The 24,364-nt window shown below is 35.8% G+C and overlaps 3 protein-coding genes across 3 annotated transcripts; 2 read left to right on the forward strand and 1 right to left on the reverse strand.

The window, feature by feature from the left end:
• The first annotated feature begins 4,342 nt into the window (after nt 1-4,342).
• LOC116012004 lies at nt 4,343-7,502 on the forward strand. The gene is made up of 4 exons (XM_031251459.1): nt 4,343-4,663; nt 4,776-4,991; nt 7,065-7,202; nt 7,314-7,502. The coding sequence occupies exons 1-3, from the start codon at nt 4,403-4,405 to the stop codon at nt 7,128-7,130; spliced, it is 543 nt and encodes a 180-aa protein (XP_031107319.1). The 5' UTR covers nt 4,343-4,402; the 3' UTR covers nt 7,131-7,202; nt 7,314-7,502.
• A 331-nt stretch (nt 7,503-7,833) lies between these two features.
• On the reverse strand, nt 7,834-9,814 carry LOC116012003 (probable polyol transporter 6). The gene is made up of 2 exons (XM_031251458.1): nt 9,641-9,814; nt 7,834-9,435 (listed from the first exon to the last, which is right to left on the reverse strand). Exons 1-2 carry the CDS (start codon nt 9,735-9,737, stop codon nt 8,054-8,056), a joined length of 1,479 nt encoding a protein of 492 aa, XP_031107318.1. The 5' UTR covers nt 9,738-9,814; the 3' UTR covers nt 7,834-8,053.
• Nucleotides 9,815-22,750: 12,936 nt separating this feature from the next.
• LOC116012527 (transcription repressor OFP7-like) lies at nt 22,751-24,075 on the forward strand. Its single transcript, XM_031252086.1, has one exon. The coding sequence runs from the start codon at nt 22,824-22,826 to the stop codon at nt 23,874-23,876; it is 1,053 nt and encodes a 350-aa protein (XP_031107946.1). The 5' UTR covers nt 22,751-22,823; the 3' UTR covers nt 23,877-24,075.
• Nucleotides 24,076-24,364: the final 289 nt, after the last annotated feature.

Consider the following 24,364-nt stretch of genomic DNA (forward strand, 5'->3'; position numbering starts at 1 on the left):
GGTCATGGCCGTGATGTTGGCCGTGACCCAGAGCTCTCTATAAGCGAAAACGTACTGGAAGTTGCGGAAAAGGTCACGGGCGGGGTCATGGCCGTGATGTTGGCCGTGACCCCGAGCTCTCTATATGCAAAAAGTCCGTTTTTCACGCCAAATGCCTGTTTTCACCTGTAGATCAATCCAAAACATCCTCAAAGCACTCCAACACCTAAACACATCATAAACACTCAATTTCCAAACATTCCCCACTCTCTTAGAAGTAAAATAAATCAATTCTCACTCAAATATTCCCTTGCCAAACCTCTTGAAAACCAAATAAAGAGTAAAATCTAAAATCTAACTAAAGCAAATAAAATAAATGCAATAACATAAAATGCAAGAAAGTAAAGGATAACATGGGGTGCCTCCCATGAAGCGCTAAGTTTACTGTCGTCAACTCGACTCAACCTCTCCAGATCAACCATCATTGAATTGAACAAAGAACATACCATCCTTCCTAGCAAATTTTACTTCAAGATAGTGCCTCAAATGGTGGCCATCAACAAATTCCTTTATCCAGAAGTCCACCACCATAAAATTCAAACATTGTTTCTCCATGAACTCAAAATTCAAACACACACTTTCACCAAATCCATTCTTATTTTCCCCTTGATTTTCCTTTCCTTGAGCAAGTAAGGAAACCCTTGGGTCTTCTTTATGCACTAAGATGAAGTAAGAATCCTTGGACATGAAAATTGGCCAATGAGGGCCTCCACACTCAAAAACATTGACACCTCCCGGTTCCCAAGTTAGTCTAAAATTCTCACCCAAGGGAGTGTCATCAAATGAAAGACATACCTCGTTTGTGCCACCAAATTCATCAACTATATCATTCTTGAGCACTTCTTCACTTGGACCATCTTTAAGTTGCTCTTTGTCACCATTCCCTTGTAACTCCACACTTTCTTCCCAATTCAAAGACTCCATTTCAATTTCATCATTCACTTTCTCATCTTCATCAGCTTCATCCTCCATCTCCTCTGCATCACCACCTTCACTTGGCGTGAACAACTCATGTATATCTTCATAAGGAAATGAACCTTGAATGGGTTCTTGAGTTGTCAAGCCTTTTCCTTGAGCCTTAAGATCTTGCAATTGAGCTTGTAACATGTTCATTTGAATGATTAAGCTATACATCATGGACCTCATCATCTCCTCATCAATAGGTTGGTTTGCTTGTGGAGGTTCTTGATAGAATGGCTCTTGAGGTTCCCATTGATCATTGACATGTTCTTCCTCACTTTGTCTCATGGGATATCCACCATCCTCAGTGTCATCATCAGGTACAATAGTGACTCCCCAACGCCTAGCTATTGCTAAGGTTTCCTCATCAATAGGTTTGCTTGCTTGTGGAGATTTTTGATAAAATGGCTCTTGATGTTCTTGATGTACAGGTACTTGAACTTGGCCTGGATATCGAAAGTTGGGATCAAAGATGTAGCATCTTTCGGCTGGATATCGAAAGTTGGGATCAAAGATGTAGCATCTTTCGGCTTCATGTGATCCTCCACATTCAAAGATGTAGCATCTTTCGGCTTCATGTGATCCTCCACATATGGCACACCAAAGAGGTTGTGGCATGAACCTTGGTGGTGCACCTCCTTACCAAAGAGGTTGTGGCATGAACCTTGGTGGTGCACCTCCTTGAAAAAGAGGTTGTGGCATGAACCTTGGTGGTGCACCTCCTTGAAAAACTTCTTGTGGCATGAACCTTGGTGGTGCACCTCCTTGAAAAACTTCTTGATTCATATTGGCACCAAACTCTTGAGTGAAAGGTTGATATTCCTGAGGATGTGGTGGGTAAGGATTTTGGTAGTGTGGATTGAAATTTTGTGAAGGTTGTGGGTATGGATGTTCGTAGTTTGGAGTGTATTGAGAGTATGAGTTTTGGGGGTGGAATTGTGGTGGATGCAAAGTTTGGGATTGAGCATCATAGTAATGGTTAGGAGGTGGGGCTTGAATTGTACAAGGATTTCCATATCCATCATATTGGTTGCCCTCATAAGGTTGACAATTATAGTACCCTCCTTGATCCATCATGGGAATCTCTTTCAATCAAATCAAAAGATATAGACCTGCAGACATGTTAGCAAAAAAAATTTTTTTGTGTTTTTTTTTTTGTTTTTTTTTTTGGTGATAAAAACTTGATCTCCTAAAATTCACTAACTCTAATGCTAGTAAGAAAATAATCACACAATCAAACCAAATAAACCAATCCCCGGCAACGGCGCCAAAATGTGATGAGCACAAATGATGAGTGTAAAAAGGGTGTAATGTCGTTCCGCTGAGGATTGGGGCTATGGCACGTAATTGTGTGAATTACCAGGCACTAGAGTATATGAATTAATAGAATCCAAGCAAAAAAGACTGAATGATGTGGAATAAAAGAAAGCAATTTGATTAAGGTGTAAACTGTATGATATAGATATGGGCCAGATTAGGGGAATTGTAACCTTGATGTTCTAACAAACTCAGGATTAAGAAAGAATAATTAACCAAGGGATATATGAGCAATGCACAAAAGAATTCTACTCAGCAACTTTCGTAATCAATAAGAGAATTAGGCTAAGATTGTCTCACTGTCGTGATGCATCAATCATAACCTTAAGCACCTAAGCATTGTAAGCCCCCAATATTACATCTACTTTCATAGCAGGAAAATTAGGTTGAAATTGGTAAAGCTCGAGGTCTCCATCCAACTGTCGTTGTAATGAATCTCTCTCCTAGACTAGCAATTAATTCTGGCCACAAATCAATAACTAGTGCAAAGAAATCCCCAAATCAACATAAACCCTAGGTAAAAGATTCAATCCCTTTATGCAATTAATTGCCAATTGAACATCAAGATTAACAATGGATCCCTAATCCAAACCCATAAACGAACTACTCCCGCATGATGGGAGTAAACAAAACAAAGCAATAATTAATAACCATAAACATTGCAAGAAAGTAATAAAGGAATAAGAGAACTTAACTGATAAAGAACAAATCCAATCTTCAATCTTTGATTCCAATCTTGAAATTAAATAATCTAATGTGAAACTAATCTAAACTATGCTAGGGAAATATAAACTAAAAGCTAGGGTTCAGAACTCTGTAAGGGAACCTCCTTCAATTGTAGAGAATAGGTCAAATATATAGGAGGTAAATGGGACTTGGCCCATTAGGCATCTTCCAATTCTTTTCCAACTTGTATTCTTCCTTGTAATTCCCTTTTCTTCTAGAACTTGTCCAAAATGTTCCAATATTCTTCCTTTGTTGTTCCTTGTAGATAATTCAGTATTTGGACAATATAACACACAAACAGTTCCCAATTTCACTAAGATACAGAAAATAACCTTCAAAACAACTAAAATAAGGGGTGAATAATTTTACAAAATAGCAGATACCAGAACCTACTGTCACTAGCTCAGAAACTAATAAAGAGCTGTGGGAGACATGGTAGAGGTCGAATCGGTTGTTGCTTAGCTTTCTTGTGATGAACATTGCGCCAAGTATCAAAGATTTCATGCCTAAAAGAGAAAATGTAAGGGAATTATATTCATGGCAAAGATAAAAGAGTTTTGCCAAAACAGACAATATTATAGATAAGTCTGTGGTGGCAACTGGCAACTCTTATTAGTGAATTCTCAACCAAGAGGTATGACATAAATAAATCCATGGATGAGCATGTCACGCATATGGTCAATATTTACAATCGACTTAAGGACATTGAGGTTGAACTCGGTGAAAGAGTTCTTGTCATTCTGTACATTTTTAATATATTAAAAGTACATTATTTGAAAATATATTATTATATATATATATATATATTATTAAATAATGTACCTTCAGTACAAAAATAATATACTTTTAGTATATTAAAAATGTACCTTATATTCATGTTACACACAATAATTTGCCATCTTTTATCAATCATATGGTCCACATAGCTGTGTGGACCATACTATTAAATAATGCACATTCAATATAAAAATAATGTACATTCAGTATAAAAATAATGTACATTATATTCAGGGGATGTACATTATTTGTGTACTGAATGTACATTATTTTTATAGTATAAAAATAATGTACATTCAGTACAAAAATAATGTACATTTAGTACATTAAAAATGTACATTTGAATATTTGATTATGGTCCACATAGCTCTGTGGACAATAATTTGCCATCTTTTATTCTGTGGGCTTTTCCTGATATGGGCTCGGATTTGGACGGAGCCCATTAATTGTGGCGGCCCATTTTAGTTGATCAATCGTTTCGATGACACTACGTTACGCAAAATCTGGCTCTGGATCGGCTCATTCTTCCGCAGCCTAGTTTCTCTTAGTGATCGCCGGAATCAAATAACCGAAACGTGAAGCAATGAAGGGTGATAACGTTTTACCAGTATCATCGCCGGCGATGCATTTAACATCATCGGCAATAGTGCACTCGAAGAAGGAGAGTCCCGGTTCGGTTGTATTTGGCCGATCCCGATACAAGTTTTGGGCTTTGGCGGCTATGTTAATGCTGTCCTTCTGGTCGATTTTAACCGGCACAGTGACTCTCCGGTGGTCGGCCGGCAATCTCAACACTGTATCCCACGACATCGACATTGCTATCCACGAAGATCTAGACGTCATCGTTAGTACTCAGTACCCTATCTTAAGCTTCCTAGTAGATTTTTCATTCGTTTATGTTAGATATATTTGGAGTTCGTGTAATATTGACATTGGCGCGAAATTATTAACTCCAGGAGATGGAGGACCGAGAGAATATGGTGAAGCACATATGGTATGTCTACACTAACAGTCGTCGGATCACATTGCCGAAGTTCTGGCAGGAAGCATTCGAGGCCGCCTATGAGGATTTGATAAGTGATGTCTCTGACGTCCGAGAGGCCGCCATTTCTGAGATAGCTAAGATGTCTATTCGCTACATACATGCAGAGCCCCCACCTCTCCGCTCATCGGTTAGTGTCCTCTCGATTTTCAGTTCATTAATATGAATCTTTGAGCAACTATTGGATTTGTTGATTTATCTGGCAATGATAGGAGCTAGGAATGCATTATTGTGTTTTTGAAGGCCGAGTCTAGGAATCATAAGCTTTCCTTGCAGCAGAAATTTAAAATGCTGTGTATTTTAGTAAAGATGAATGCAACTTATTGACAATATGTGATAGGATAGAATGCAGAGAACTAAATACTTTCTGTTCAGAGCATATTAAATGATGACTGGTACAACTATGGTGGTGCATCATTAATTATATATCAAAACAGGACATGTGGAAATATAGCCAAGAAATCTTGACTTCCTTTATGTTTTATCATAATTATTTAGATGACTAGTTGTGGCTTTAATTGAATATCTTGCCTATAATTATTGCATATTACTATCACTTAATAGTAGAATGCACTTGACAATTTATTTGTGAAGAAATTTTACAAAAAAAAAAAAGAAAAGAAAGAAGAAAAGAAAAAACGATAAAAGAACTTGATAAGGAATTTGGTAGTAATTAGAACTAGTAAGTTGCATTTTCGGTGTTGTGCCATCTTTTTCTTATGAATCATCATACTCCCTAGCAGAATCTCTAAAATCAAAGCAACTATGCCTTGGTATAATTTTCTGAAACATGAATGTCTAATTATCAATCTAGAATCTAGGCAATGTTCTTCTCCTGTATGGTTCAATGGCAGTATTTATTTAGAATATTGTTTCATTCATTTACCTTCTATATGATAGAAGATGGCTATTGCTTTCATATTTTGCCTTTGGCATTTATCCCTATGCCTGTTCTATTAGAATGAACTAGACGGCCATGCCCAACTTTCTTATCTTGATAATGTTAAAAAACGTGTAATGCATTGTCAACTTTCATCACTCTAGAAAAGTATAGATCCACACCACACCTTCAGCTTGACAACCACAGCCATCTCAGTCATTTGTGCTCAGCTGAACCCATTGCAACCTAAACATCACCAATCACAACACGGATGACAGAACCACATACATATTTATCAAAATACATTAATGAAGAAAGGTGCACAGGAGGGAAGTGGGGATAGAAGATATGAAAGGATATTGGAGCAAGTCAATATTTCTCAACGACTAGAGTCCATCACATTGCACCAATGCCACCAATATCCTAATGATGAATTTCTCCTAAATTCCTTTCATTGTTTTATTATCATGACTATTGAATTTGACAGCTAACATTTTAATGCCTTTACCCTTTATGTATTTATCTATCCTCTGGCTATTTTTTTTGGGTCTTCTCTTTGATAATGCTCCCTATCCTGAACATTTGAAACTTTTCTATGGTATTCTTTATATAATTTCATATATAAAATGTAAATAGTACATCTGTGCACTGGGGAATAGCATGCCTTCTCTCCAATGTAAATCCATCTGGAAAATCACCCTCTTCCTATCCTGTTAAATTCTATAAGTTTGGAATTTCTTTGAGGAATTTAGTTGTTTTATTTTCCCTCTAGCTCTTCTGATACAAGAAGTAGATTTCTTAGCTAAGTTGCTTCTTCTGATTGTGACTTGTACTTAATGATGCGTGTTTTCCATATTCCTAGATTCCTTGTACAAGCATGCACACAGTGTTTTGCTTATTAGTGCAGTAGTGGAGAAGAGTTTACATATCATTGTCATGAAGAGAGTGCTTAAACTAGCGGTGAAGAGAGTGCATATTAGTGTCAACTTTCCACAGTTTTAACCACATTGGTGTTCTCAGCAAAATTGATCATCCGTCATTGATGTTGGAACAATTACCTTGCACACTCATCTTTCTTGATAGCAGAGTACTAGGTTGTAGGTTGTTGAATTCAGACCGTAGCATCACTAAAAGGCTTTATTTCTGTGGTTCTTAAGTATGACAATGTTTTGGGCATTGCTATATTGTGAATTTAGCTTCCTTGGCGGCAGGTCTTCTCTAACTCTGGGATGGCCAACGACTGAAATTTTGATGCTGTTTGTACTGCTTTTCTACGTGTATTCTCCTCTTATGTTATTCCTGTATGGAGTTATATCATTTCAGGCATTACACAAATCAAGTCTAAAGCATGTAGAAAGAAGAGAATTTGAGGCAGAGTGGAGAATTTGAGGCGGAGTGTTGTTGAGGCGCACCAAATTTTCATTATTATCTATAGGCCCTCTGATTTATGATAAAGTGCAGGTATGTTTGGGAACAAAAATAATAATAATAATTAGTATAGGTCCTTCCTTTCTACAACAGAGGCATAACAGACACTAAATATTTTCCTGTCCTTTTCTTGTCTTGCTGCAGGACATGTACGAGGGAAAGTGAAACACTGCTTTGATTTAATTAATTCATGAAATAGAAATTTTTTATATAGCAATATTTTTTAGCAGTAATAATATTATTGTTGTTGATTATTATGAATTCTTGATGATATAATCTAGCCAGTACAAAATACAAAGTCTTGGAAAGTGAATGCAGGTCTATATGGGATTATATTGATGGTTCATATGTATATGTGTGTGTTCCAAAGGTTGTTTATTTTGAGAGGAAGGGATAAACAGAGTATGGCACTCCGTGCATGGAAGAAAGGAAAAATGAAAACATGTTGTCCTATTCATTGTAAAACAAAATGAAAGGAAAAATTTGGTAATGTCTCAGACTTAGCTTATAGAGTTATAGCTTATTTTATTTTGAATTATAAATTATAAATAAGTTATATGGTAAAAAACATAGAGAGGCAAATGTCTTTTTTACGGATCCTTTAACTTAATAAATTACGGAGTAGCTTATTAGTTAGGTGTGTCGAACATAGACCAAAAGTCTATAATAATTAATAAACAAGACTGTGATTATTGAAAGACAGGAGGTTACATAATGAGCTCAGTACTACTATCTCACTCACTCACTCACCACTCACGTAGCTACACTTATTTTCCAATGAAATATCCCCATCTCTTTAAACGTAACACTAGTCTAGGTATACACACACACATGCATAACTTAGCACTTTGCAAGCTAGAGTAGTGAAGTACATGATGAAGTGACTATCTGGAATTGTTAGTGTTAGTTGAGGAGGATTTTGGAGTGAAAAGCTTTTCCATTTCTTCCAAAGACTTGCCCTTAGTCTCGGGCAAGCAGAGGAAAACGAACACCCAAGCCAAGACCGAAATCCCAGCAAACATGAAAATCGCTCCTCCAATTGTGATGGCGTTGCAGATTGTCAAGAAAGTCATGGAAACCGTTGCATTCATCAACCTATTCACCGCCACGCCAATGGAGGCCCCTTGGGCCCTGAGCCTCATTGGGAAAATCTCGGTACTGTACACCCAGGTGACGGGGGCAAGCCCGATGTTAAAGAACATCACGAAAGTATAAGTGGTGATGATACTTAGTACCAAAGCCCAAACGATCCTTTCCCCATAATGTTGGTGGACTATAGTGAGGCAAGTCCCCAGTCCCAACAGTGAAAAAATCATCCCCGTAACGCTGGTTAACAACAGCTTTCTCCTCCCCACTCTATCCACCAAGAAAGTTGAGACCACGATGAAAATGAACTTGGTGAGCCCAACTCCCACAGAGAAGAGGATCTTCTTTCTTTTATCCTTGATCCCAGCTCCCTCCACGATATGATGGCTGTAGAGAATAACAGCCTCAATCCCAGTCGCGTGTTCGAAGAAATGAATCCCAATAGCCGCCATCAACATCCATCGCACGGTCGGGGTGGGCCTGATTATCAGCTCCCGCCACACCGACACGCCTTTCGTGGTCGTCGCCTGGATCTTAACAACCTCGTCTTTACACGTGTCGTCAATTCCCACGTTTTGTTTCATATCCGACAACCGCCTCTCCGCTTCTTCCGCGCCGTTGGAAACCTTGTACATGATTTTCGTGGCTTCCCCGAGTCGGCCTTGCAACATTAGCCACCGCGGCGACTCGGGCATTTTCAGGATTCCGATGGCCAAGAATAACGACGGGATAGCCGGAATCCCCAGCATCACTCTCCATCCCAGCTTTAGAGGCAATCTGGAGAAGATATAATTGGAAAGATATCCGAGCAATATTCCTGTGCTTATCCCAATCTCCGGGAGAGACGTGAGGAAGCCTCGCGTGGACGGAGACGAGACTTCCGCGGAGTAAACCGGCGCGATCATGAGCGCGAACCCCACGCCGATCCCCGCCGTGCATCTCCCCCCTAACAACACGCCGTAGTTGGGGCCGTATCCCATCAAAAGTGAGCCGAGCAAAAAGATGACGGCCGCCAGAACGATGGTGTAGCGCCGCCCTATAGCATCCGCGGTTCTCCCCGCACAAAGTGACCCAACCAAAGCGCACAGGTTAAGTATTCCGGCCAGCACCTCCGTTTTCCCGTCGCCGATGTGGAACTCGTCCCTCACATAGATCATTGCTCCACTCATCACACCAGTATCTGCAACAACACCACACATGCAAAACCTTAGTGCAATATATATAATAATAAGAGTAATCCCGGACAACAGTCTGTCCTGATTTGAGCCAGTCAAAATAATCTGAACCTGTTTTTTGTTGATAAGGTGGTCAGATTTAGTGACAGACTGTTTTCTCGTCATTCGAAAAAAACAAATCAGATAAAATTAAAAGAGTAAACAATTCACCATAGCCGAAGATGATTGATATCATGGAAGCAACCAAGGAACAACCCAGGGCATATTTGTTGATCCCTCCATGGCCTTCTCCTACACCTTTCTCCATTGGATCCAATACAATCAAGCAACCTCCCTCTGACTTAGTTTCTCGATCTGATCTTCCTATATTCTGTTGGAATTGAAATCAAGAAAACTAGTTTACCATTCTCAATCCAAAACCTTGGTGTATATATATAAGACAAAAGTGCAATTTTTTCTGCATGCACAGCACCTGTGGAACCCACACGCCCTCAAGTGGACATTACACAAATACCAACGGTTAAGATGTTTTTTCACCAGATTTACCTGAACACTTAAAGTGGTGTGGAGCATTCTACTACTTCCATTCATGTAGAACATTTAAAGGAAAAAGAAACAGTAAAATGCGTGGGATCAGAGAAGGGCAGAAGAATTAATTTTCTGGATAAGAGGAGTCCAAGTCAATTGTATGGATCAAAATTTGCTGACTTTCTCATTACGTGTCAATACACTGCACTTTCCATGTTTAATTGGTTGATTTTTTTTGGAAAGACGTTTAATTTGTTGAGAAGATTCACAATTACTCTTATTAGTCATAACCGTTTACCTCCGAATTTATTTCATAATTCTAATTTGGTGAGTGATGAAAGAAACTTACTATCAATATTCGAGAGTATTTACGGAGTAAATTTCGTTGTGTAACTTTAATCGGGGAGTCAAACTTGTAATCTTATGGTTATTAAATTAATAGGAGTGTTAAATCGGTTAACTGAATCGTTTTAATCGAAATTTTTAAAACTTTAATCATTAACTGAACTGAATTTTTTTTCCAGTTAATTGGTATGTTAACCAATTAATCGAACTTTTTAAATTGCTAAAGTTTTAAATCATAAAAATAATTAATATAATAATAAATCCAATTAAAGTAATAATACATATAAGAATAAATCCATAAGAAAATATACAAAAACAATACCATAACAACACTACAAATTTATAGGAATTTTACATATATATATATAGTGTTGACTTCATATGAGACAAGCTATTTAGGTGAGAAATGCGAATAACGTGAGTGCACATAGTCTACTTCACGAATGCACACACCCTAAACTGTGGGCACTCATGTAGGCTAAGTGCACACACTTCGGGCTGTGTGCATCCGCGTAGTAAACTGTGTGCATTCACGTACTAGTTCGCATTTCTCACCTAAATAGCTTGTCTCATTTGATTATAATTATATATATATATAATTTCAGTTAACCGAAGTTTCAAACCGAATTAACTGTTAATCAAAATTTTAAAAAACATTTAACCATTAACTGAAACAAAAAAAGTTCGGTTAAAAAACGGTTAACGGAAAATTTAGCGAAGTTTGCACACCCTACAAATTAATAGTCTTGGTTGGGGTGCCTCCTATTTCATACATTTTTTTGACAACTTATGAATTGGCCAACATTAACCAAAGTTTTTAAAAATTGAAAAATGGGAGGTGTACTCCATAAAGTATAACTTTTACCAAGTGTTTAATTTTTATTCGATGAAGATAAATGAATGAACAAAAATCATAACACACCTCTTTCGTTAATTAATCAAAGCATGACACATAATATGAAGTAGAAAAATAGTGTAGGAGATGGGAGTCCACGTAGTATTATTCAAAGAAAATTTAGTTATAAAATACCAAATTTGTCATCCTAATTTTATCTCATAATGTTCACTTGATGTGACAATAAAATTTTATTCATTGGCTAGCCTGACTTGATCAATCACACCAAACTTGAATTGATTTATCTTTCCTTTATAGTTTACGATCTATTACGCAAGAGCATAATATACACCTTGTACACTTTCAAATACTAGTTGTGAGTTTTAATTTCACCCCAAAAAGAAATATATAAAAAGGACAATGTCATATAATATTTTTTGGATGACGAGAAATACCTACAACATATATCCCAAAGTATATATTAAGTAAATTTCGTCTTATAACTCTAACCTGTAAAAAATCATTAGGTAAAACGCTAAAATAAATAAATAAATGTGTATGTGATACTTCAAATCGCATACAAATGGGAATGCTAATTACAGTAATATTTTAGTGTTGCTTTCAAAAAAAAGTAATATATTAATGTTTGGAAACGGTTATGTAGATCATGACACATTAATGTCAGAAGATTAAGTTTATCCAATATATGAGACGGACAATAAATGGGACAACTTGAGTAGTTGAGTATATCGTAATTTATATCATAGATCAGAGTCTATCTTATAATTGTAAATTTTAGTTCAAAAATAACATTAAGATTCTGTATCTATAGTTTTTTTTTTTTTTGAATACTACTAACTCTATTACAATGCAGTATCTGTACTTTCTATAGTTATCATATTATGTGTCAAAATTATCAAATTAATTGTTTATATGTACAGATATTGTTACTGTAGGTACATAAATAATATATTAATTGAAGATACAAAATTTTTATATCAGAGTTCACAATGCAATATGAATCCTGTTTCATGGTATAACAATTGCCACTGTAATCTGACCAATAAAATTGCAATGAAGTCGTATAAACGTTTTGCACGGGCCGTCCCACATAGTGGTTGTTTAATTAATTAATTAATTAATTGTTTATTCTACTTTATGCTAGCTGCAATATCAGTTGAAATTTAAATTGAGGTTAAGTGCAACTAAATTGCGATTATAATTAAAGAAGATAAATTGATATAATTAATTGCAATTAAAAGAACGCGTTACTGCAACACAAACTATACAATTAATAGACTTTTACTTGGATTCATAATTCATTTGATATTTTTATTTAATTTGTTAAACTCAAATGCTCTCACTATTGATATGAGTCTAAATTATTTGACAAATTTTCATAAATATGTACCCGTTCACCGTTAGAGCGTGATTTGAACTGAACCAGATACTATAAAGATTGAGACTATACAACTTATCATACTTTTAGTTACTACGTAGTAAAATCGTGGAATCGAGATTATTGTTGGTTCTAATTATAAAACGTAACCTTTTTTTTTTAATTTATATATATAATATGTATTAATTATCATTGCTACAATTAATTGTATTACTCGTACTATTGGCAAGCTTTGGAAGTGCACCAAGTTGTTGTAGTTTAGCATTTAAGTCTATAGAAATTTTTAAGGTGTCAAAACTATAGAGAATGATCTTTTAATTGATCAAATTAAGCACAGGCTAATGAAAATTCTCTAATTATAATCCTAAAAATTTAAGGCCCTGTTTGGTAAATAATCAGCCTATCAGCCAATTTTGGCTTATTTGACCACTATTAATTGTTTGGTTAATAAGCTTTTTGTAACCCCAAAATGCTAAAATTCAAAAGGCTACTTAAAGCAGCCTTTTCAATTAGCTTTTTGAGAAAAGAAATTATACCAAATAACTATCAGCTAACAACCAATTTATCAAACAACTTTCTACAATCAGCTAATATTATCAAGAAATCATACCTTCTAACCCAAACAGCCAACCCAATCAGCCAACAGCCATTTACCAAACAGGGCCTAAGAGAATCAAGTAATGCCAAGTAGCTTGTAGCTCAATGGTATCTCTGTCACATGTTCGAATTCTTCTAGTAAAGTCATTGACTCTTTGTGTTTCAATATATAGGTTGAGAAAGTATGTATGAATGTTGTCTCCTATAAAATCACTCACTCCCGATGAAAATCACATATATAATATTTAGGTGGGTAATATAAAAAGTCGTAAAGAAAAACCTGGTTGATTTATTTTGTGCTGATTGTGTTGTGCATCTTCAGGGAGATGTTCCCACACTTCATTCCATACTGTTTCTAGACTAGAATTTGAGTTGGACATCAAAGGTGTCACTAACAACTTTCGCATTGAATTGGCAGTTGACCCGTGGCTAGCTTTGGCAATAGCATAAACATATTCACGATTCTCATCTAATAACCCACGGGCATAACACACATCCTTAAATGTCTTGTACTCTACCATTGAATGTACATGTCATTAAAACTTGTAGGGCCTTACACTATATTCAACAAACATCTTAGGTAATATATCTCACCACTGCACGGTGCATATGAAATATGCGACCAATTGAAAACCCCCTCTACCTTGGTTGCCATTGACAAATTTATTTTTTTCCAAACAAATTTATTCGACATCTCGATGTAGGTAGAATGATTAAATTGAACAGAACACTATAATACATTGATCTCGTAGGAACTCTGACAAAAAATGACTAAGTTTTAAGATTGGAATCAAAGACAAACATTCCAATAAGGTTCAATAATGATTCCTTAATTAAATTAGAGTTCATAATATTTTAGACTCCATGAATTTACTTTCAGATCCTATTGAAAAATCTTAAATAAAATTTTTCATTCATTATATTAATGTCTTATGAGCTCCGTTCACCATTTGTTTAGCACAAGGCTAGTTTTCTTTCAGAACTAGGATGAAACACTTCTTTTTCAAAAAAAAAAAAAGGATGAAACACTTCTTTTGAGTAAAGACTAATCTTGTAGTTGTAGAACTTTTTTTTTTTTTTTTTTTTTTGAAAATTGTAGTTGTAGAACCTGGTGAGTGAACAAACTATTTCCCAATTCTCCTTGAAGTTTGCTACGCTTATCATTTTTCTTAGGGAAAAGGGTCAAATACACCCTCAAACTTTTGCTAAGGAGTCAATTAGACCCTTGAACATTTGAAGGTTGCAATTAAATCCACAAACATTGTATTTTGGAGCAAATAAATCCACTGACCTGTTGGTGACTTGTGATTACAGGTCAATTAAGTTTCCGGCAATCCCACAGCGAACATCCAGCCAAACTCCGGCGAACCTTAGACATTTATGACAAAATTAATCACTGGCGAACGGTGGCCACCGGAGAAGGCGACCAAATTGGTCGCCTTCTCCGGTCGACGGAGAATGCGACCAGTTTGGTCGCAATCCCCAGTCGACGGAGAAGCCATCTCCGTCGACTGGAGATGGCGACCAACTCCATCGACTGGAGATGGCGACCCATCTCCAGTCGATGGAGATGGTGACCAACTGGTCGCCACCTCCAATCGACGGAGATGGCTTCTCCGTCAATAGGAGATTGCCAATCTCCGTCGACCGGACTTCTTCGGCAGCGACCGTCTAATTTTGATCTAAGTGCTAAGGTTTGCTGGAGTTTAGCCGGAGGTTCGCCGTAGGGTCACCGGAAACCTAATTGACCTGCAATCACAAGTCACCAACAGGTCAGTGGGTTTAATTGCTCCAAAATAGAATGTTTATGGATTTAATTGCAACCTTCAAATGTTCAAGGGCCTAATTGACTCCTTAGCAAAAGTTTGAGGGTGTATTTGACCCTTTTCCCTTTTTCTTATTCTTTGTTGTTAAGTCCGATGATTTATTGATTTGTATAAAGTTTAGAATTCATCACCTTGGCTGCCATATATAGCATTCAATATATATACATAATTTTCTTGTAGTGTAGGTGTATAACACATTGGCCCTGTTTGGTAAATGGCTGTTGGCTGATTGGATTAGAAGGTATGATTTGTTGATAATATTAGCTGATTGTGGAAAGTTGTTTGATAAATTGGCTGTTAGTTAATAGCTATTTGATATAATTTCTTTTCTCAAAAAGCTAATTGAAAAGGCTGCTTTGAGTAGCCTTTTGAATTTTAGCATTTTGGAGTTACAAAAAGCTTATTAACCAAACAACTAATAGTGATCAAATATGCCAAAATTGGCTGATAGACTGATTATTTACCAAACAGGACCATTAACACGTTAGAACTTGTTGATGTTATCTTCAAATTTTAGGAGGGAGAGAATATGTGTAACTAAGTGATAAGGTAATATCTAAGTAGCTTGTAGCTCATTGACTAGTTTTTGTGTTTCAATAGATTAAAAAAGTATGTATGGACATATACTATATTGTAATAGAGTCAGTATCACTAAAAAAAGTGTTACTTGTCAAAGATAATCGGGTTGTCTCGTAGAGTAAAAGAAAAAAAATAGAGTATGAAAATAATTAATTAAGTTCACATTAATTATGATTGTGAGGTTTTTTATTATTTATTATTTTTTAAACATATGTGTTGGTTTTATTAACTATAGGATGGTCGAATGGCCGGTCAACACAACCGACCGAATAAATAAAAATAAATAATGGAGAAGGGAATTGAAAAATAAGTAGACACAATAATTTTTACGTGGAAACCCAAAAGGTGAAAATCACAAACTTAGCTTTTTTGGACAGTGCCAAGCCGAAATACACTATCTTTTTGTAGTCGGGTACATGCATTGTAGAGTGTCTAGAGAGTGTTTTTGATTCGATGTCTTTCTTTATAAGCCTTTTATAATAGAATAGAGTACAATACATATCATATGGTAATTCAAGATCGTTATTTGATATTTATGGCGAGGTAGGGTATTTTATGGGGTAGGAGCTAATTTTGGTTGGCTTTGATAGCTCTTCCATAATTGCTTGATTGCTATTTAATGCCTTTCTTTATTGTAGCTTTGACCATCCGTTATTCATATCCCATCAACATAATTCTTTACGAGATAGTATCTGCTCTAAACTTTCTTAATCATTTCACCCCAAAGAATCAATGCTCCCACCACTGGAGTCCAGTCTTGTGATTGAGAGGTTTATAATCAAAATATTAGAAACATTATTATAATTTGAGGGCCATGCTTATTTTTAGACGCCGACATAGGCGAGAAAAAAGTGTTTGAACAAAGTTTTTACCTAATTATATTCAAGTATTGATATAATTAGATAAAAGTTAACCCAATTAGAATGTATGTAAGCTTTTGTGGATATGTTGAAGTAGTAATCCATTATAAGGAGCACAATGAAAAAGAAAATAATTTGCTGACTAACTAAGAAGATAAACTCAATTCCATTGGTAATTAGTAATTACCATCTTTCACTTTAATTATGACTTTACTATTAACGGTCCATATGGATAATGCACACTTTATTCCATATAATTTTATTTCTTTAGATTTGAATATTTGATATATCCTAAAAATACATTATATTCTAATTCCATCATTACTTCATTACCAACTCGGCAAAAGGGCACGTTAATGGGTTGCAATAAAAGCAATTAGCCATCATAACCTAAGAAGAAATACTCCCTTAAAAATTAAAAAATAAAAAGCACATTTTCCCAATATAAACTATACGTCAAAGTTGAATGGAAAATGACGAAATAGTTGGAAAATTGTTTATTCGTTTGGCCATCATGCATATTGAGCATCAATAGAGTTAGATTACCACTCAAGTTATGAACATATATTGCATTGTCACATAGTCAATAGTATTAAAAAATTAGAGACATGAGTTGATCAAATAGTTAACTTAATAATTACAATATTTTGAATCTGACCATAAATAACCTAAATTAGTTTATCTTCTTATAGTATTTTACTGACTAGAGTCATAGGACGAACATTACTTAAAGGACACATTTAAATAAATTATTATATTATTCTCACATCGGTTTATTATGTATTAATATTTGAGTTTTTATTAATTATTTCAATAACTTACTCTCCTAAACTAAACAATGGAATTAATATTTTAGAGTTTTTTTTTTTTTAGTGTACCCAGGATTTTCACCGTCAAACACAGTGATTAATTCCCACACTGAATTGTAGGCACCTTTTTAGGTGATATAACTGGCCTAGAGATTTAAGACTGGACGTCCCACCCAAAGAGATGCCTACAATTTAACCGAGAGGATTAGTCATTGTGTTCGACAGTGAAAACCTTGGTACATCCAAAAAATAGAAAAAAAAATGAAATTACTCTCTTAAACTAAACAATGGAATTAATATTCTAAAGCAAAATTTAAAATTGATTTATTTTCATTTTGTTTCACGAACCAATTGACGGGTAAGTCAAATACTACTATTTAGCAGCCGGGTAGTGGGTACTGGGTAGTGGGTAGTGCCGCACAACCAAGAAATGGAACTTAATTGATCAGCTTTATTATATAGAGTAGTCAACATCGATAGGCAATACTTGGATGCTATTTTCAGGAATATATCATTCATAATTATATATTCTGCTATATATATTTATTTTGTTTTTGATTCTATATATACATATATTATCAATACGCAAGTCATTAAACCCAATGGGGTAGTTCAAGTGGTAAGTAAATTTTCTTTGTGGGGGAGAATTTTGGGAGAACTCGGGTTCTACTCCCGCGGTGACACTGTCTGTTTGTTCTGATGGGGCCCACTTTTGGAGAAAAAAACCAAGTCTTAGTGCAATGCCCTATATTCTTCTCTCCTCTCTCCCCTCCACATAAGCATTGGAACTTGTAAAAATCAGTTAAAATCCTCTATTGAGGATGCTCTTTTGCTCTTATATGAAAATTTCTGTAAACAATGCATTGTACTCTAATTATAAAGTTTAAATTCATGTGGAACTATTTATTGACAACTTTTTTTTGTTTGAGCTACTCAATTATAAATAATCTAAACTAATTTACCTTATTGTAGTAATTTGTTGATTAAGGCTACAAGAACACACATTTAAATAATTATTGTGAATTTTTCCGTTAATCAAAGTTTAAATCTGAACTTTTCTTTCAATATAAGGTATCCCAAACATCTACCTTCTACTTATGCCAACAATAGTTGGTCTACTTTGTGGTGCTTTTAATTTGTACAATGCCCGTAGCAATTGCAACTAGGACATCAAATAATAATAGGGCAACTCTAAAAAAATTAGTTATAATAAGGTAACTTTATTAACTTATATATTTCAAAAGATTTTACTCAAAATACAGCTTAAATAGTGGTTATGGAGTTTCTATTAAATCAAATACACTAAACAACATAGAGTTGCCGGCTGCAGCCTTTAAAATGTAGGTCTGCACCTTAGTGCGGAAGCTAAGGTACAAATTTGGTTACATGTATCCGACATATATATATTCCATGGTATAATTTACAGCTTTCACTTTTACCATACCCAAATTCCAACACGATATGTATGCATATAAATATCAGATTATCAGGTATATGGCGGTAGGGGGCCGGGATACAAAAGATTTCCTTTCAGCTCGACAGCCAATGTCGGCCGGCTTCAAATTTTCAAAGATTATGTTCACGTTGACATGGGTAACTCAATCGCCATGCTACCCAAAGTTGACCAAAGAAAGAGGCGTGAGATAAGACAGCCACCCAGCCAGCTCAAATGGACGTGTATGTGTTAATTTTAAGACTTATGTTTGCTGTGTTATTAGAATTAGAATTAAGAGTTTATCATTACGTCAAAAAATCATAATTAGTAATGTTATTATATCTTTATCGGCCTCTAGTTGTTGTCTTGTTGGGCACTAATTTCCCATTCCCTAACATTAACTAGTCGCGAGAAATAAAACTCGTGACTAACACTGATACTACTTTGTTAGGACTAAGCGCTTATTATTACGCTAAAAATTATATAATTAGTTGTGAATGCACAATTTTATTTCCTTTTTAGTATTTATAGATCATGTATGTGTAGTTCATCGTTTGAGTTGTCCCAATTACTGCACAAATTGAGTTTAATTTATTGTTATTTACTGCAAAGGATGCATGGTGGTAAAATAATAACTTAAATGAAATGATTTAGACAAGTTTTACATACCCTACATAAAAATTAAATCGGTAAATTTACAAACCTTTGTTTTGTTAAGTCAAGTCGATCAAACTCTACTCTTTATGAGTTTGTGTACATGGGCATGTGCTTTGAGTGTTTGATATATTCCACATTAATTTCACAATAGATTAATATATGAATGATACATAAACTTGAGTGGTTCTTCCACTTATTGGATCGGTATTTTAGGATAAGATTTTTCCTTGGACAAATTTTTTGTGTAGACAATATGATGTCATATAGAACAATGTTCTTTAATTTGGCCATAAAACTTTACAAATACTAGAAATCTCGACTTTATATCAATCATGACATGATCAATCATACATATTATAAGTTAGATCAATTATATGCCTCATTTGGTCCATGCACCTCTTGCTTGATCCCCTAAATCAATATATATGCTAATCATTGACCATGTTTTGTATATCTCATGCAATGCTTATATAGTTATTCTTATTTTATCATCAATATTAATCAAAGAGTTATATTTCACCCTCATGTACATAGCCATATTATCAAATCATATAATTCTTGTGTTCTTCGTTTTCTGTTATTTTTCTTGATTATTGTCTCGATTATTCTCAACAGAGTCATTGATCCAATACATACTAACAATCGGTTAAACACATGAAACCATATTATCTGGCAAATTATACCACGTGGGTCTATCTTGCATTGTAGACCCTGTTTCAAAAATTACATTCATATTTTGATCTGTATCTGTAGACACATTTTGTACATGTAGTTGACAGTTTGTATACTTGAAACTATCATATTAAGCGTCAACATTTGTTTACATGTACAGAAAGGTTAACTGTAGATACAAAATATGTTAACTGAAGGTACAAAATTTTTGTATCAGCATTCACAATGCAATCCTGGTCCATGGTATAACAATAATTGATATTATCCCATCGGTAAAGATTGTAGCACTCTCATGAAGAAAAATGCTATTATCCCCATCTAAGGGGGAACGTGGGCCGTCTTGCAGGCCGATGATGAGTTTACAAAATGCAAGATTTTAGTGTATATAGGCTAATACAAGGTTTTGGGCAATATTTGAGTGTAGGCTAACGGATCCAACATCAAATCGGAGAGCGGATTTTCAAAAAATTAAACTAGCCTCGTTGCAGTGACCAAACACACTCGAATTGTTGTAAAGTAAAGTGGATAACCTTAGTCAAACAACGTCAAAAAGCAATGCAAAGTGGCATTAATGACTATTATTCGATCTGTTCCCTGCTGGCTTAGGATCCTCTCTACAACTCTATTATGTTGATTACTTATATTGACTTCGAAGGCCTGTTCAAGCCCCCAAGAAACAAGATCACCATCCTACGGAGTTAAAAATAGTCTGGCAAAGAATCAATCAGTGTACGCCAGATACTCTTTGGATAAAAAGTCACTCTTTTATGCATTTTTTTTCTCCGTGAATGACTTGACTGTCTGTAAAAGCTAATGCATGCCCTTTAAAATTTTTTTAAACTTGTCCTTTTTAATCCCCATAAACTTATAACTTATTGTGTATTTCCCTGTCTAGTTATGAGTCTTTTTTCTATACGCTCGATCTCATGATCTCCTATTTGAAAAAGTCACTACATGTCATCTGAGCAGAAGATCGATTACTTTTAAATTTTATTCAATACTCCTTAACATGGTAGTTAATGCCTGATGATCTCATTTTATTTTTATCACATTTTCGTTTAATTAATTATATACAAATTACAGTGATCTTTTAAGGTGGCCTGGCTCCACTACAAGTTACAGGCTAATTATGTAGGACAATTGCACATGCTTCCATACTAAAAATGCTATATGCTTTTCTATATATTGTTTGTATTGAGATAGTTCCAAATTGAGAATATTACAATGTTTCCTTGTGTGAGACTGAGATGAAGATATCCTCAATTCCTCATATAAATGATGACAAATCAAACAAACCTAAGTAATTTTTGCTCAATTATGCAGGTACTCATATATCTTAAAGATATTAAATATTTATTCATACATGTATGTGGTAAGTTAGATGCACAAATAAATAAAACACGAATAAAATTAACTATCATACTCTTTTATCAAAAAAAAATATCAGTCCAATCTATCTAAGTGAGGTGTACTAGCTTATACTAGCACATATAATAAAAATAAACATCAATCTTAGTTGAATCTGCAACACATGGTCGTCTCATGTATGTGTAGTTTGTGAGCTATTATACAATAGTGGAATTTACCTAGTGTGCATTATCTGGTGGTGGATGCGAATTTATTTATATATATTTGCTTATTTGTATTAATGACGTTTAAGTAAATTATACGAGATAGCCTAAAATTAAATAGAACATCAGCTAAACTTATTAATGTTATATATATCCCAACAATTTCAACTAAACTCAAAAAGTAATTTTAATTTATGTTCCCATAATACCTCAATACTCTCAATAGTTCTATGGACTAAGGAATCCCTATAAAGGGTTAAGGGCTGTGTATGTATGGTATATGGAGACATATATATGGATTTTACTCATTAGGAGAGGAGTAATACTACACATATTTCATAAACTCTATTATATTTTTACTCAATGTTTATGTGGCATGTTGTGATTCATTCAGGAAAAAAAGTGAATTTTTATTACCCTTTTATCGTTTATCAATAAAATCACGATATGTGACGAGAGTTTTATTTCGTAATAGTCTCATTTTACCTATGGGAGGCTTGGATTTACAAACCTTTAAATACCTCCTAGTGTATATATCTGATAGAACTAATATAATTGAAGCTGAATGTGTATGAATCAATAAGTTTAATTTGCATAAATAATAAGGGTAAGACAAAATAAATGTAGCAATTATTCACATATTAATGCTTGATTATTCTTAAGAATGTTGTGTGGTAAGAGTGAACATGATTTTGTAATGCTAAGCCATAATCTATACGAAGAGATACGTCCAACAAACCCTTAAAATCGTGGTGGGCAAGGAGGCCATGTCACGGTCCCCGCCACTCAGGCCCGAAGACGCACGAGCTTTGGAAAGGGATGCGGCCCGAGGCTAGCCCTAGGACCCTTGCCCATTGCTCGGGGTCTTGTCCTTCTACTTAATTGGAGCATCCTTAATCTTCCCTCTCAATCCTCGAGTCATGAGGTATCGGATCGTAAGCTCTTGGGCCCCAAGTTGAGGACTCTCCTTGGATTCTCGAGTTACATACGGACTCATGAAACAAACCTATACTATTTAATTTGATCATTTTCAATATCTCCCTTAATATTATTTAAAAAAAAAATCTTTTAATTTAAAGTTCAAACATCCTCATTTTATGGACATAAAACAACATATTTATCTCTAGAAATCCCCAAACTGCACGGCATACTCAAAGAGGGAAACTGTTGGACGCTCCTTCGTAGTGCTCTATATATAATACAAAGCTATACTCTCTCATTATATTATCTCATAACAGTTTTACACTTACATGTCATTTTGAGTGCAGCCGGTGTGAACAATGGCAAAGCCCTTCAAGCTTCGAATGTCCAGGGTCATCACGTCCCTACAATCTTGCAATTCCAAAGACACTTCCACTCTCCCAGAAGATCCCGTCCCTTCATTCCTCAAACAATCCTCATCACCCAACACCACCAAGCTCATCACCGCCGTCGATTTCCCCGTCACTAACACCCACCGCTCTTCCTCCGCCCTCAGACGCCACGTTTCATCCGCCCTTATATCCGTCGGCTGCGGCTTGACCTCCCGCAATTCCGGCGCTAGATCACGGCCGCCGCCGGAGTTCAAGTGGCGGGAAGAGGAGAACTGGCACGTGGTTGCCAATATTTGCGACGAAACGAAACCGCGTCAGAAAATCTATAGCTCCTCCGTCTCCGGCGACGACAAAAACGAGGTTTTGGCCTTGCCTCCGCCGTCCACGGCGGAGAGAAAGAAACGCCGGGCCAGAAAAAAGAAAACAACGGCGGCGGCGGTTCGAATCAGCACTTCATCCGCCGACGAAAGCGGGCTGTTTAGCAACGACGAGGAAGAGACCGAAACTCTCGTCTCAAGCCTATCCACCGATTCATCCTTCGAGTTCAACTCAAAAACGGATCACAACAATCGGATCATCCGGAGAAGCAAACGAAAGCCCAAGAAACGCGCCGCGAAACGCGGAACGGCACCAACGGCCAGAAGGCCGTCAGTTTCTTCAACGACGTCGTCTGAGGGCGAGGTGCCAGCGCGGCTGTCGGTGTTCAAGAAGCTCATCCCATGCAGCGTGGAGGGGAAAGTGAAGGAGAGCTTCGCAGTGGTGAAGAAATCGCGGGACCCTCACGAGGACTTCAAGAGGTCGATGATGGAGATGATTTTGGAGAAGCAAATGTTCGAGAAGGATGATTTGGAAGAGCTGTTGCAGTGCTTTCTGTCTTTGAATGCGAGGCAGTACCACGGGATTATCGTCGGCGCTTTCTCGGAGATTTGGGCGGAATTATTCTTTGCTGCTAATAACGTTAGTTCCAGTCCTAGAATGTCGTCGTCTGCCTTTGGACCACGTACGCCCTCATGTTCCTAGAATCCTAGCTAGCTTAGAAGCCAAGCCTGTATGTAAATTAAAGCTACATCCATCATCCATGGCGATATGATCATTTCTACGGTTCCATCTACCAACTAGAATTTGACTATTCTAGGATATATTCCACCTAGTTATTATGTTTGTTGTAATAATTAAGGAGTTTAAATTAACTATATATGTAGTAATTTTTTCTTTTTCACACCCCAGCTCATTTATTATTTCTACCATGTAATACTAATCTGAATTCGATTCAAATAACCCTCCTAAAATGACTTTCCATTAATTAAATCATGCATGAAGAAGAAAGTATATGTTTAATTCGTTGTAATGTCTCATATTAATGTTAGCTAATTGAACAACATGTTATATATATACAAGCTAAGGGATCAATCAATTTGTTGTCATCTCGAGTTTTCAATCAATTTATATCTTCGATCCGTTATTAGACTTGTGTGCTAGCGCGCCTTATTGTCTAGATCGAATCCCAT

The sequence above is a fragment of the Ipomoea triloba genome, chromosome 3 (assembly GCF_003576645.1).
Source record: "Ipomoea triloba cultivar NCNSP0323 chromosome 3, ASM357664v1".
In the NCBI taxonomy this organism is placed as follows: Eukaryota; Viridiplantae; Streptophyta; class Magnoliopsida; order Solanales; family Convolvulaceae; genus Ipomoea; species Ipomoea triloba.

Excerpts from the sequence above, each read along its gene's own strand:
- LOC116012004 (XM_031251459.1), top strand. The coding sequence starts at position 4,403 with ATGAAGGGTGATAACGTTTTACCAGTATCATCGCCGGCGATGCATTTA. Across the intron at positions 4,664-4,775 it reads ACGAAGATCTAGACGTCATC|GAGATGGAGGACCGAGAGAA; the intron begins GTTAGTACTCAG and ends TATTAACTCCAG. Across the intron at positions 4,992-7,064 it reads CCCCACCTCTCCGCTCATCG|GCATTACACAAATCAAGTCT; the intron begins GTTAGTGTCCTC and ends ATATCATTTCAG.
- LOC116012527 (XM_031252086.1), top strand. The coding sequence starts at position 22,824 with ATGGCAAAGCCCTTCAAGCTTCGAATGTCCAGGGTCATCACGTCCCTA.
- LOC116012003 (XM_031251458.1), bottom strand. The coding sequence starts at position 9,737 with ATGGAGAAAGGTGTAGGAGAAGGCCATGGAGGGATCAACAAATATGCC. Across the intron at positions 9,436-9,640 it reads ATCAATCATCTTCGGCTATG|ATACTGGTGTGATGAGTGGA; the intron begins GTGAATTGTTTA and ends GTGTTGTTGCAG.